Source organism: Helicoverpa zea, unplaced genomic scaffold (genome assembly GCF_022581195.2).
Source record: "Helicoverpa zea isolate HzStark_Cry1AcR unplaced genomic scaffold, ilHelZeax1.1 pri_000016Farrow_1_scaff_6_deb, whole genome shotgun sequence".
NCBI lineage: Eukaryota > Metazoa > Arthropoda > Insecta > Lepidoptera > Noctuidae > Helicoverpa > Helicoverpa zea.
The window spans coordinates 17,416-33,246 of record NW_025899712.1 but is presented as its reverse complement, the minus strand read 5'-3'; the positions used below and the strand labels follow the sequence as shown (position 1 = coordinate 33,246).

The window sequence follows — 15,831 nt, the reverse complement described above, 5'->3', positions numbered from 1 at the left end:
AATTCTTACATTGAAGTCATCGAGCACCCAGCTCTTGTACTACCTGGTGCACTGAAGTATTTCATTGTAGAATTCTAGCGGCGTTTCACCATCGTCTTATCTCTCTCATCGCCGATTCCTGAACCACATGCGCTCAGTACTAACGCATTGATTCGGCTCTTCGAAGGACCATGGAAAATTGTAGTCTCTAGGTTCTTCAAGATTGTAAAGAAAACTCCTTCGCCTTTTTTAACTTGTATTTACATTGCAATAGAAATTTAAAACATAAAAGTTATATTAAAAACATGGAAAATAAAAAATCAATAATTTGAACAAAAAAACCTTTTCTCTTGACAACTGTCATCTATCCTCTTTTTATAATTTGTCTTTGAGTTAAAGAGGTTGAATATCTCTATACTTATTTGGACAAACCTAATAAATTTATTGTAACAAATTAATAATGTTCACTTTGTATAATCATAAAATGCATGTATTTGTACGCTTAAATGCAAGACATGAATGGGCTAATAATATAATATATATGTACTTTGAACCACCTTCTTAAACCTATGTTTACAAATAAAGATTTCATTTTCATTTTCATTATTGAACTTTTCAATCATTATACTTATTTTTTCGCGAATATTTCAATCGAGTTTCCTTGCCTTACTTAGGAAGTAAACAGTCTATCGTTTTATTTGCAAAGCGTGTTGCAACCTCCCCTCGAGTTATTAGCCTAATAGCTTAGCTTATCTGTGGGACAAATAAACTTACTGACGGTTATGAAGATTGAATATTTTCTTATAGAGCTCTTTGATATGATTAGTACGGATTATTGTTTTGATTGAAAATTGTCTCGTGGTTTAAAAAACTTTTAAGTATTGTACTTGTATATTCGTACCAAGTTCCTATAGCCAATCCAACAATAACAAGGTGTTGATTTGCATCTGTGCCATACTTCAGGAGGAGGACATAAAATACCTAAATAATCGATTGGAATTACAGAAATAGCTAATATGCACTGCTTTTTTTGTCATTGTAATGTCGTAGTATTTCAGAAGTAATCCAATTTTATGAATGAAATTTATAAATGAGCGTTGCGTATGCTTTGTGTTTGCGTTTGTATGAGGGTGCAGCACGGTTTTAAGGCCAGTAACACACGCGCCAAGTTTAAATACGGCTAGATGACATTGACGGAATTCCGAAAAAAAAAATACGTACCAATTTTTTTGTTGATTTGGGTCGTCAAATCATTAACGTCCTTGAATATGGTACGGATGCAAATCAACAGCTTGTATAAATAAATACCTAAAAAAATAACGCGACACTTTCACACACCGTCGGTTAGCCACGTGGTAAGCTATTGATGAGCTTGTGTTATGGATGCTAACATAACTGACAAATTACATAATATGGTTACATTTATATTTATACTTAGTCACATATTTTAACACCCAAACCACAGCCAACACTGTTCAACTGCTCATATTTTGGGTAACCCCCATTTTTTTACTGATTATCATTTGTATGCACGCAAATCGCAGTAAAAATTGCTCAAGTTACGTCCCAAAATAATATGATACCCAATTAATCTAAAAACAAGGTTCAGGTCACGTCAGGGTCAGGTCATTTTTATTTTCACTCAAGTTACGTTTTGTAGAAAAAAATATATGCAAGTTAGTAATATTTCAAGGGATCCGCAGCCAAAGGGTAGAAACGGGATCCTATTACTAATACTTTGCTGTCCGTTCATCAGTCTACGATTTATTTATTCGGTTCGTCATTAATTCCTTGGTCTTTACTGATTCCCGTGTCCGTATGGGGTAAAAGTATCCAATATCCTACTCCTGGTTCTAAGCCTTCCAACCAGTTTTCAGCCAAATAGGTTCAGTCTTTCTTAAGTTAGAAGTAGTCTCAAGAACACGACTTTCTTTCATATACATACTTTGCCTACGCGTACAATGCAAACTAAATAGTCGACCATCTTTGACCCAGTACTTTATTGTTTTTTATCGTGGATTCAAAGTTTTTAGTTGGTCTGATACCGGACAAATACCTCATCGTTGTTACGTGTTTACTTTCATTCATCATCACTCTGATTTATGATCCCAATCCAACTATAGGTCGACTAAAAGTTTATAGTGTACGCGTACTGGTGAATAACATTTTAAGAAGAAATACCTCAGACCGCAACTTTTATTACGGCCAGTTTCTTCATCAAAAGTTAAAGTTAAAGTAATGTCTAAAGTAAAAGTAACGGTCAAATACGTTTTTTCAAGGCTAAAGTGACAGCAAAACTAATAGAAAAATTGAATTTGACCGTTACTTTTACTTTAGACATTACTTTGACTTTTACTTTGGCTTTAACTTTTGATGAAGAAACTGGCTGTTAATGTAATGAATTAATGTATCAGTTTTACGGTGAAACCACAAACCAACATGTCTAGTATATATGATTATGTAGAACAATAACATATGTATCACTTAAAATGTTTGGCACGACGCTCGTTGTGGTTTTATGTGTACTTTTTTGGAACGCCCGGTCTATAATTGACTGTCAAATGTTTTTATCCTGTTACTTGTTCATTTGAATGAGGGTTTGTAAATTAGACAAATTAATATCAGAGAAATACTCGATTATCTGGGTTACTGTACTTTCCAATAATTATTTAGGTACTTATACTTAATGCATAAAATTTCATTGTGTGCATCAGAATACGTGTTACTCCCCAATTTTATTTATGCTTCGGGCACTCTTTTATAATCGATTTTCAATATTACTTGCCTATAAATATCATTTCAAATAGCAAATCTTGAAATAATTATTACTTACTGGACGAATTTTTGAAATTGGTCATGTAGTTCCTGAAATTGGCGAGTTCAAACAAACGAACTTAAAAACCAACTAAACATAAATTATGTTAAAATGTTCCAGTACCAATATATATATAAATATTTCATATTATATAGTGAATAGCCCAAAATTTAACATATGATTATCTAAACACAATATAATTCAACAATAAAACCTTTAATATAGATCTTTACTAGTTAGAATAAAAAAGAATACCATTGAAACGCGTAAATGCTTTTATCTCAAATTCAACTTACTGTGGGATGAAATTTTTTTGCATAACTACGTCCCATTCAACTTTATAATATTAGAATAGACGATACCAAGATGTATAATTACCTTTATGACAGAAAATCCCTTTCAGTAATTTTACACAGATGTGAAATCAGAAACGTTTCTTTGACCCAAAGGATCCTTCAGCTCACATTTCACGATGCATATGTCAATCTTCTTCGAGGAATTCTCGTCTATGTTTATATAATAATCTATACTAAATAATGCCAATATAATAAAGTGGAAACCTTTTTTTTATTTGTACCCTTAAGGCTCCGAAACAATTGAACTGATTAACAAATTCTTTCACTGTTTCAAAAGTTACACTCTTCCCAAGTAACATAGGCTATATTTGATCCCGTTACAGGCAGTAGTTCCCACTTGATGCGGGTGAAACCACAGGAATACGGCTAGTGTAGAATTTAATTCGACTGAGATATGTTTTCTGTAGGTATATGGAATCAAAGAAATATAAATAAGCAAGAAAGAGTGATTATTTAAAGTTTTTTTAATACCCACAAAGCGATTTAGCATGACCACGATCACAGCTGTGGTAACTACGACCAACGAGGCATTTAGGAAAAGTTGATACCAATAGCTAAGGTTTGAGAGCTCGGACCTAAGTTCGACCTTAGACCTAACTTAAGCTTACTCCACCACTAGTACAAACCTATTCAAGTTTTTTTGTTCAAATGATTTAATCATTCGTTACTTTGACTGGTGTTAATAAATCCATGACATCAAATGTTTCTAAAAATGTGTAGAGTTTATTTCCGTGTGACATTTAATCGAGGGTTTTGGTGCTCGACATGTATTTCGCCTCTCCACGCTTCTACATCTCGGTATCTTCAGCATATTTTTATTGTTGACTCGTCGACCACTCGGGCGCGCCCGATTTCTATCAAAAGCCTCGAATTATATTTGCTATTTGTATATACATATATTTTAATATTCTAATTCTTATTCAATTTAAGCAAAGATATTTAATTTACAAATTTACAATAAAGATAAAAAACTATCCTAAAACACAAATAAAACTAAAACTAAAAAGCGTAAAAAAAATCATTTCATCGCTGTCGACTGGGAGCGTACCCAAGAGCTGGCAGCATTACCTCGTTGGATGGCCAAGCTGATCCTTTGGCTGGGGTAATAGCCAGCCTTCTGGTCACGAGAAGCATCAACCAGCCGCCTAGATAGATCTTTAAAAAGGGTGTGAGCATTTTATTTTTTATGAGAAACTTGAGAACTACTCAGTCTTTAAAACGTTGGAAAAACTTAACCAAAGGAAATAGTCAAGCGTCGATCCAAATGAAATGCATTTCTATGTTTTCATATGAGCTGCGTGGAATTAAGGCCTTCCGCACAGGACAACACAAGTTTGATGAAGGTTTTTATTTGCAAAAAATACATATTAAAATATACATAGCGTTTATGTGTCTGAATCATCATTTAATTACCTATGTCAAAAAAGTCAATATAATATTTTTTTGCAAGTAAGCGTTCAAGGTGTGATCTTATACTTAAAGAAAAGTTGGGAAGAAATGCACTGACCAATATACAGGTAATAATGAAGCTAAAAAAATGAACAGGTAAAAAAATGCCAAAACAATGTCTACGCGACGCTTTATATAAACCTAGTTCTCCTACCTAGCATTGATGACAACACGGTGACGAGTCGCCATCGTGTTCACGCTAGGAACGTTACGAGCAGGCGTTCGTGTGTGAAGAGCCTAAATGTTTTCACGCGAGCAGCGAAGTGCTATCGCTTGCTCACGTTTCTCATTGCGTTCACCTTTATCCAATGTATGAATTCCTTTAGTTAGGTGTACTGAGAAAGAAGAAAATATATAGAGGTGGTGGAATATAAAATAAATAAATATAGCGACACGTACAGTCGGTTAATGGGTAAGCTATTTGTTGGCTTGTGTTATGGTTGCTAACGCAACTGATACTAAACTACACATCATAATATATTTTGTCAATAAATACATATTTCGAATCCGGGAACATCTTTTCGGCAGTCTGGCGTGGCTACCATTGTGCTACCAGGTTGTCGAGGAATTCCTCATTATGTGTTTTATGTTACAAGGAGGTCAGATAGGCAGTTGCTCCATAAAAAAACATTTGCTGCAAGCTGCATTTAATTAGACTGGAAGCCAAACCCAAGATAGTTGGGAAAAAAATAGACACATGATGACATGATGTGTTTTATGTTAAAAACTTCGCGCTGATCCCAATATTTTTTTATTGTTATATCAGAAATATTTTTTTAATGTTTAAATATTTTTTTTACTGGTAGGTACACTTAAAATAATTGAGTGTATTGGATGTTGCACAAAATTGTATCGAATTAAAAATAAAGTGAACGCTTTTTCAGGATAACGAATTTATTTCTCCCTTTGTTTGTAAATAAAATTAAGTGTTGCTTCGGGCACAGTGTTTTTTTTCATAGTAAAAATATAAAATGGCCAACGAAATACTACTGAGCCAATTTAAAAGGTTTTTCCAAAAATAATTTTCACGAATATTGTTTGCTCTTTTTGATTTTGCATGAAGCATATTCGTAACAGATAGAATAATCCTAATAAAAACCCGTGTAATTGGTTCCCAGAAATCGCCGGGAAATGAATGTGAACGGGGATTAAAAAGTGAAGGACCCTTAATATGAAACGGTAGCATACATAGCTTCATGATAATATTAAAAACTCTTTTCTGATTCAATAATATTAAAAACACAACCGACTATCTAAGAAGTTGGCCGACAGCATTTTTTTCTGATAGCCGAGGAAACCCTGATCGTTGTTATGTTTCACTTCTTATATCTCGATACAACCGACTAAAAAATTTACAGTGTCTCTAAGTTAAAGAAGATTCTATCAACCCTTTTTTTATTAACGACGTCAAAAGTCATCAAATGACCCCTTCCACTGTGGGTTAGCAGCGGTGAGGGAATGTCAGACTCTTAACTGACTAAAAACCGTCGTGTTCCGTCGTAGGCCTTTTATGTACCAGGGCCGCGGTAACTCTTTCGAACAATCCCGCAGCCCTGGCTGAAGATTCTATCAACTATCAAACAGACTTATCTTTTGTTGCAGCCCCCGAAAATATCAAAGTAGAAGACCAGTCCAGCTGTGCCCCTAAACTGCAGAAATGGTGCAGAAGTCGACGCTGCCAACTTTGGAGACTACTACTTCTACCTTTCATACCTATCCTGGCACTTATTGTTCAGACCACACTTTCTCTGAAGAGTAGCATTACTAACGGCAGAGATGTGGCTGATGTTGAAGAACAGGTAACCCATTTTGGACTTTGAGTGTTCAGTTATAGAGTCCTTTTTGCTTTGAACATCCATAAGGCCCTTAGGCTTAGAGACCAGACCACACTGTCTTTGAAGAGTAGCATTACTAACGGCAGAGATGTGGCTGATGTTGAAGAACAGGTAAACGATTTTGGACTTTGATGGTTGTGCTATAGAGTCTTTTATACTTTGAATTTATGAAGCTTGAACATTAATTACAATCATGGTGAGTAGAGATTTTGCAAGTTGATGAGCAGGTAATGAATAACCCATTTTGAACTTTGAGACCTCAGTGATGCAGCCCTTTTTGCTTTGAATTGATGAGGTTTGTAAACAATTGATAATGAAGAACTGGACCTCTAACATTTAAGATCGATTGTTATCGACTTGCCAAGAAAAAGAAATAAACATTTAGGTTGTGGTGACTTCAGACGTTCAACTTTAAAACCACAAATCAATACACTTTAGAAATGATTTTTTCTTTACAGCATTTGATAATTTTGTCTTTAGGCAGAAATAACCTAACGGTGAAGGCACTGCTATGCCTTAATGTACTGTTTGCAAATAAGCTATATAGACGTGCTTTGAAAAAAAAAACAATCAATTCATTTTCTGATAACTATCTAGCAGTCTACATTATATTCAAATGAAACGCAATTTCAATGCAGACATTTATGAAAACGTCTTCTAATCTAGATAAAATTTCAGTTCATTTGTTATAGAGATATTTTTCATGTTAATTTAAATAAGATTACCCCGTACATTGTAGACTAAACAGTAGGCCCATAGATGACCCAATAGTTCACAATTTATTTTCAATAAAACTTTTTTTCCAATCAAAATTTTCAGTTGCTTTGACACCGGCGGCTAAATAACTGATCTGTGTAATATGCGTTTTAATATTCATCTTCCTACTGATTTATGAGCTCAATCAATCTATCGGCCGACTGAAAGTTTGCAGTGTGCTCTAAGCAGCAATTTATTTTAATCTCTCAATCAATCTCTCTAACAATAATTTAAAATAGAATCAGCCATTGACGGCTAAAGGGTTGTATATGAATATCTACGAACTCATACATTTTCATGAGCTTGTGACAAGAACGTCAGTCGATTGTTAGTTTATCGGTTTTGACGTGAAATAAATTACATTTCTTTATTTATTCGCCCTTTATTGAGAATGTGGTTTACTCTGATGTTTCTAGGCAGTCATGCAGTTAGTTAAGTTATCGTTGTGACCACCACAGACTGCAAACTTTTAGTCGGCCGGTTTGTCTGGTCTATTAACGGAAATTCCCAATATTCTATTTCTGTTGGATTGCATACTAAAAATAAATTAGCTCTTTGACATTAGTAACATTTAATTCCTTTCCCTAGTAAATAATACCGGGAATCACCGTAAATGGTACCTGGTACATTAAAAAGTTCTGGTACAGGTCGACTAAACAGTCTGTAATGGGTCTAGTTTAACCTAAAACTGCACTGTCGGCCAACAATCGGTCGATAGATTCGTAATGCTACGGAACATTTGTGCATAATTTTATGACCTGCAGTTTCATCTCAACTTTGATAACTTTGATCGATCAGGGAGTCAGTCAATTTTTTACTTCAAACATTAAACTGAAGACAGATAAAAAAAACACGCTACAAAATTGGAGTTCTATAAAAAATCTCGTATATTTAGAAACATTTAGATAGAATCTGTATTTTTCCGAAGTGTTAGGGTTCTGTTTTCATAACCCCAGCGTTACGTGCTTTCCCACTAAATGGTAGGTTCTCGAAGCGCAAATAACGGTCACCCGGTATCCCTGCAAGTCCTGAACGTTTGTATCGATCTGTTTTCCTCATTAGACTTTCAAACTTATGGATATGTCAATAAGTTTGAAAGTGCAATGAGCGTTATCATTTATTAGAAGTATTTATTCATTGTTTTTATGGATTTGCGTACTATCGAAGATGGCTGTCACTTCAATTACATTTTGATAATTTCTTGGTACCTACACTTGGGTGTAAAGAAATATGGATATTTATGAAAGAAATGCTTAAGGTATTTACTAAAAATTTACAATAATTAATACCGCTTTGGATACAACATATACCACTTAACTTTACACTTAACTTTTGAAGTAAACAAAAAACGGTCTAGCCCATAAATTAAGTCTGTATTTTTTAATGCACTTAAATGTTTTCTATAACTACATATAAATAAATATGAACGTTAACAGGTAAGCAGAGCTACAGAATTAGGCAAGCTAGTGACGAGACTGCAGCAAGAACGATCCGAAGTGGCTTTCTTTATATTTACCAATGGCAGCACTTTGAGGTAAGATCTTCATTGTTCAAATTAATTATAACATTCACTTATATCGGGTGTGTCGTTCATAATCACATTAAATGAAATGCGTTAATATACTGGTTAATATATGTCGATTAACACCAAGAAAAAAGAAAAATACGTGAAAATAAAAAAATGCATTTTTCAAACAAAGTAAATAGAATAAAAATGTGCGAAAATTAGAACACTATATAGAAGTCAGTGATTACAAACAGCTGAAATTCTCCCTTGAAAACTGACAGCTGTCAACTGATCAAAACATTCGATACTCCTAACTTTATCTCTGCTGTACACATGATGTTGTAAATTATAAACGAAAAATGAGTCCTGTGGCTAAACCACTGAATGGATTATGTATTTTTTTTACAATTCGCTATAGAATATCATGAAGTACATGTGATAGAATTTAATGTGATTATGAACGACACACCCGATATAACCATTCGCTTAGGATACCTGTTTATTGTGTGTATAAGATGTTATAAGTAGATGTTATAAGTATTTATTTATTTAATAAGTACAGTGACAGACTACAGGTTAAGACAATCAAGACAAACAACAGTTAGCATACAGTACATAAATCTGAAGTCCAATTATTCCTGTACATAACATTCAAGGATTAATATGCTTCGTTAGAGACAGTAAAGTTGAAGTACTCAATATTAAGAAGCTAATACATGACTAAACAATTAATTACAATTTATTTAAGTAATTTCTATGGCTGAGTAGTGCACCATTGAACACCAAGTCTCAATATTTCAGTTTGGATTCCTGGTAATACGTTTTCATCATCCTCCTGTCCATACCTGTACTGTAACAGCCTTTTTATCGTCCCACTGCTGGGCACAGGTCTCCTCTCACACGGAGAAGCATCATCCTCCTGTCCTTACCTATCCCAATATTATTTGGGGTCGGCACAGCATAATTTCTCTTTCCATACTCTTCTATCTACCGTCATATCACAAGGAACATTCTTTCTAATCATATCGACTTTCAATCTATCCATCGTTTCTTTGTATAAAAATTACTTTTGAAGATGGTCTTATAATGTTTTTATCTTCCAGATCAAATTTATCGCAACGTTTCGCGGGGACCAACAGAGCTATAGACCAAATGGGGTCCTTACCGATGCTGGTCTTCAAGAACAGGTCGAAACCTGTCGATGGTGACGCTTTTAGAGTTGAGCTTGAAGAGTTAAGGTAAGCTCTTTTTGTTTTTAGTGAAGTATTTGTTTAACTATCTTCTTTTTGCACTATTTGAAGAAACACCGTTCGTAAGTTAAGAAATGTTTCATTATTGATTTTTAACATTTTTGTTAAGCTCTAGAATAGTATTGAGATATTTATGTCTGTATTGAAGATGTCATAAAGATCAAATGGTTTCAAATTATAAATTTCCATGAGTCATAGGTGATACATACTGATTGTTTAACTATTATGTCTGCATCGTGGGCAGTAAAGTGATTAAAGTTAGAATTGAAAGAGTGTTGTCTATTTTGTGTGTACAGAAAAAAAATATCCTGCGCCGTCCTCATATTTGAGTATAAGGACAGAAGGAAAATTAAATTAAGGATTATAAATTAATTAAAATAAAAAATAAAGATAGGAAAAACATCGAATTCTATAACTTTAACTAGTTGTAAAGAAATAATCTTCACTAGATTTTCATTAAAAACTAATAAAGTTCTTTGTATCGATAGCAATTTGTCTCGATTACTCGTGATCGGTACGCAAAGAGAAAGCCGTGTTTACCTGAAAACGATTTATCGTTAATAATGAAACCAATTTGGTGTCTACAAATAAATAAAGAGACTTAAGAGCCCTACGTGTGCCAATAAAGTCTTTCCAATAAAGTTTAGAAAGGTCATTGACTTGGTTGATGGTAAAAAAGCGATCTTGAATGTCTATTGTCTCTCAATTTGTTTTCAACCAGATTTCTAAATAATTCATTTACCTACTCACTTGAATACCAAATTCGTTTCTTTTGAAAGAAAGTAACGGAAAACAATCAATATCTAAGTGTATGTGTTTTTTTTATGTATAGACAATTTCACATCAACCTTTTCAATCTGTCAAATTTCTTCGAAATTGACAACCTGTTCTAATACAATTACGTTTGATCGGTAAAATTTTAATTTGACAGATTTGGGTAAGATGAACTACTGGCGTCTGTACATAAAGGCTGATTTACATTGAGTCAGTAACTGACGTCAGTGTAGGCGCCGAAAACTGACGCGTGCTATTTACACGAAGTCAGTGTAGTGTCAGTGTTTCGTCAGTAGTACTGTACTGACTTCAAATCAATTTACACGATGGCAGTGCCGGGTCAGCACTGACTTGTCAGTGGACTGACGTCAGTTACTGACTCAATGTAAATCAGCCATTATATGAGGGTAATCTATTTATTTAAATTTTGTAGGCTAAAAATCTGCACTTTTGAAGGTCGGTTTTACAAAAGACACATTTATTACTTCCTACGCGTTTTCCGGGAAGATTAAAAAAAAAATGAATTAAAACAGTAGTTAACGGGCATGCTGCCAATTGTATCTGTGTATGTTACAATATGTTTTTTCTTGCATATTTTATATTTAAACTAGTGGGCCGGAAACTAATATGTGTATTTAATTATTATTTTAGGGTCAGAGTCCACATTGTGCCTAGCTCTAAGCCAAATTGTAACACTTACTCTATACATTGTGGAATGCAAATAAATAATATGAATATTAAAGTGCTTTGCTACGTATAAATGAAGAACTTCACATAAACCATCTACTAAGTAAATAGTCCGAACAAAGTCTAAATATTCGGTTTGGATAAGCCCGTTATTGAGTTTTTAAATTACAACGAAAAGTGACATTAATCTATACTAATATTATAAAGAGGAAAACTTTGTTTGTTTGTTTGGTTGTAATAAATAGCCTCAAAAACTACTGGACCGTTTTTTTAAATTCTTTCACCATTCGAAAGCTACATTATCCACGAGTAACATAGGCTATATTTTATCCCGGTACGGGCAGTAGTTACCACGGGACGCGGGTAAAACCGCAGGAAAGCGGCTAGTTTATACATATAGGTAGAAGATATCCATACTAGCTGGATCCCATTCTAACCTCGTCCCGTGGGAACTACTTATTGCACCTGGTTAAAAATTAAAAACCTCCTTTCTCAGACTCCAACTGATCTGCATACTGTGTACCCATTTAAAACGTTTTAGTAGTTTAGGTGTAAAGGTTTGACAGACAGACCGACAGAGTTACTTTAGCACTTATAATATTAGTAAGGACTCGTATAGTTTCTATAAAATCTAAAATCTAAAGTAATTAAGCTACGGAGACTAAGTTATGTTCTTGAACAGAAGTTGAGCGTCGATCGATCAAACGGACCACTTTAAAAGTTTATATTGGTTCAGGTTATTTACTCTTGTATAAGTAGATACTCAATCTACTTTAACTAAGAGCATTTTATTTCATTTTGTCAAATACTGCTTTTGTTTCTCCGAAATTGCTATTGTTTTTAATATGGGATCGAAAGTGACATGCCTTTTTATGGGAAATCATCAATTGACTCCCATTGGTGCAGTGTGAGGGAGTGTCAGACTCTTACTGACTAAAACCCACAATGTTCCTTCTTATGGCCTTTATGTATCAGGGCCGAGAAAACTCTTTCGAACAATCCCGCAGTCCCAGCAGGCTTTGACCCAGGTAGGTCCCACTGTAAAGTGACATGATTGAAATTATATTGTTCGAGAGCACGAAATGATTTAAAAAACTATGACCTTCAATATACAAATGTATGCTTCATGGAATTGTTTCTAAAAACCTTCTCTTCCAATTAATTACCACAATTAATTAACAAGCTCTTTATAATCATAGTAATTCATCAGCAAGCATGCAACATGCACCATAATATTCCATGGTGTCCTAATGGTGTTTCTAATACACCATAATGGATATTATAATCGTTGGCACTCCTACTAGTAATGTGTTTGTTTGGTCGTTAAAAACCCATGAACTGCCACTCTTTTAGATGGGCTAATCGTTAGCAAATATTGTGTTTGTCACAGTTATCGCGAAGGGGTGATTCTATTGTATTTATATAAAAAGTTAGTAGACAATTTTATACTTATGAAGATCTATACCTACATATAATACAGAGTTACCCTAAAGGCTCCGAACCTACTGATCTGGTTTGAAAAATTCTTTAGAATAGAATAGAATAGAATATTTTTATTTGTAAAACATAGGTATTGACAAAATAAAGATCTTACGTATGTATAATTAGAACGCTATGTTTTGTCATTAAGACGTACAAATGTAGTAGAGAAAAAAAAAACTTAACATTAAATTGACAAACAAAAATAGTAATTAAATCATCAGAAAACAAAATAAACAACAATAAATACAAGTCACAGAGACATATCATTCAAGTATTCATCCAAAGAGTAGTAACATTTTTCGGTTAATACTGCCTGAAGAGCCCTTTTGAATTTACCAAGAGGTAGATTTCGGATTAAGGTGGGAATTTTATTGTAAATTCTTGGAGCCAAACCAAAAAAGCTCTTTTTGAGTAAAGCGGTCTTACAATTTACGTGACATAATTTATTTATGTATTGTGAACGTGTGGGCATTTTTTTAGCATCAGATATTTTCAGAAATAGTTCTGGATTACACTTGACAAACAGTGCGGTTTCTAAAATGTAAAGTGAAGGAAAAGTTAGAAGTATGCAACTGTCTGTAGTGTCTTTCCCGTTTGGAAAGCTACAGGCTTCTTCCTGGACTCGGACAAAATACATTGTAAATTACTCGAGGATCTTCTAGTTTCCCAAAAATGAAAAAAAATATCGTTCGTCATCGTTTCGGAATGTTGAGGGTACAAACAAACAAAGAAGTGTTTCCTCTTTACTTAATTAGCATGAGCAGAGCACGGAACCAAAGATAAACCTCGTGATTTTAATGTCTCTCTGCAGGCAAAAACAATAAGTCCAAATTAAACAGAATACTGAACTGTTTTTCTGCATGAAAACATAAAAATATACCAACATATTTATGAAAGGCATAATGAACGATATTACAAAATGTTTAGATTTTTATTCGCTATTAATGTACCTACCTTCACTATAAAATGAACGTAAAATTTTTATAGGTAATTCATTGAAGGAATCATAAAAACTGTCAGTGACAGGTAAATAAACGTTGTATGTATAATGTTACTGTAATAGACCGAATATTGGTAGATCTGATAATTTACTGATCTGATTAATTAAAAAAAACAGTCCAAGTGTGAGTCGGACTCGCGCATAAAGGATTCTGTATTATTATCTAAAACACTTGCAAAAACCTATGTTTTGTTATACAAGGTGTTGATCTGCGTTTGTGCCATACTTCAGGAGGAGGTCATAAAATACGTAAAAAATCGATTGGAATTACAGTAGACGGGAAATAGCTAATATGCACTGCTTTTTTTGTCATTGTAATGCCGTAGTATTTCAGAAGTAATCCAATTTTATGAATGAAAATTATGAATGATCGTTGCGTATGCTTTGTGTTTGCGTTTGTGTGAGGGTGCAGCACGGTTTTAAGGCCAACACACGCGCCAAGTTTAAATACGGCTAGATAAAATTGATGGAATTACGAAAAAAAAAATTAAGAAAAAATTACGTACCAATTTTTTTGTTGATTTGGGTCGAGAATCATATTAGCATAATTACGTCCTTGAATATGGCACGAATGCAAATCAATAGCTTGTATTTTGTCTATATATCTACAATATTAAAATACTTATTTAAAACTATTTATCAATATTCGTTGTTATTGCATCTGTGTGTGTGTGTGTCTTGCTATCATGTCTTAGTGACAGATGGACTGTGAAGTCTTAGTAATAGGGTTTAATCCTTTGGATATGGAACTCTAAAAGCATTTTTTTTTATTTAAATAAGGAGGCAGTTTAGGAGGTTAGTTTTATGATTTAGTGAAACTAAGGTTTACCTGGAAATACTAAGATTCACCGCAGCTCTCAGTTTAACAGTAACAACAAGGTTACATGAAAGTAGAGTCACCAAATGAGATCATACGCCTACATATAAGGAGTTTTAGATCATTCTACTAGTATTACTAGTAATTTAGGCTTATTCATACGTTTTGATTTGTTTTTTTAGCCGATTTTCCCTTCAGGGGATTTCCCACTGATAGTCTATAATGGATCATGCACATAGAAAATAGTAACATTTTCATATTAGTAAAAGTCGTGGTGGCCTTCTGGGTGAAGACCCGACCTCTCAACGTACAAGTGTGTAGGATCGATTCCAGGTCAGACAAGTACCAATGCAACTTTTCTAAGTTTGTATGTACTTTCTAAAATCTTAGACACCAATGACTGACTAAACTAAACTAAAGGTGAAAGAGAACATTTCGAGGAAACCTCATCTGTAAAGTCTGAAATCACCAACCTAGACTCTATTAAGCAAGCGTGATGATGAACTCTCAATTCTGCTTTGTATGAGAGGATGCCTGCGCGCAGCAGTGGGACGATAAAAGTTTGATGACGATTAGTAAAACCGTCTTCGAATCTAAAAATATCCCATACTGTGCTTACAAACACGCGTGCCCAGCGCGGTGAGTATGGGTAAATCCCCCATAGTAGTTCGATGGAGGCCTTTGACCAGCAGTGGACGTTTTTGGCTGTGATTATGATGATACTAGATAGATAGATAGATTATTCTCTATTGTACACCAATAAAATTAGCAACACAGGACATCACAACACACAAAAAACAGTACCAATGGCCGTCTTATCGCTTATACTATTGGTTTTTTTTTTTTATATTCTCAAGGTTTGGAATTCGAACAACTGTTGGTAGTCTTTTGTTTTCTGAATAAGAGGTCACTTTTAATCGGAATCAAGCATCATCATCATCGTCTGAGCCTTTTTCCAAGTAACGTTGGGGACGGCTTCCAGTTCTTTCACTGTTAGAAAGCTACTCTTCCCGAGTAACATAGGCTGCTGGCAGTAGTTCCCACGGAAAACGAGTGAAACCGGGGGGAAAATGGCTAGTTATTGATAAGAAAATACTATAAAATTAATTTATATAATTAATTAA

General features: G+C 34.1%; 1 protein-coding gene across 1 annotated transcript in view; it reads left to right on the top strand.

Moving 5' to 3' along the window:
• Positions 1 to 15,831, top strand: part of LOC124645555 — a 28,322-nt gene that overhangs the window by 717 nt on the left and 11,774 nt on the right. The window contains exons 2-4 of the mRNA XM_047185367.1: positions 6,202 to 6,398; positions 8,627 to 8,724; positions 9,801 to 9,935. Of these exons, the coding sequence (XP_047041323.1) occupies positions 6,202 to 6,398; positions 8,627 to 8,724; positions 9,801 to 9,935 (430 nt within the window). The remainder of the gene's footprint in view (positions 1 to 6,201; positions 6,399 to 8,626; positions 8,725 to 9,800; positions 9,936 to 15,831) is intronic.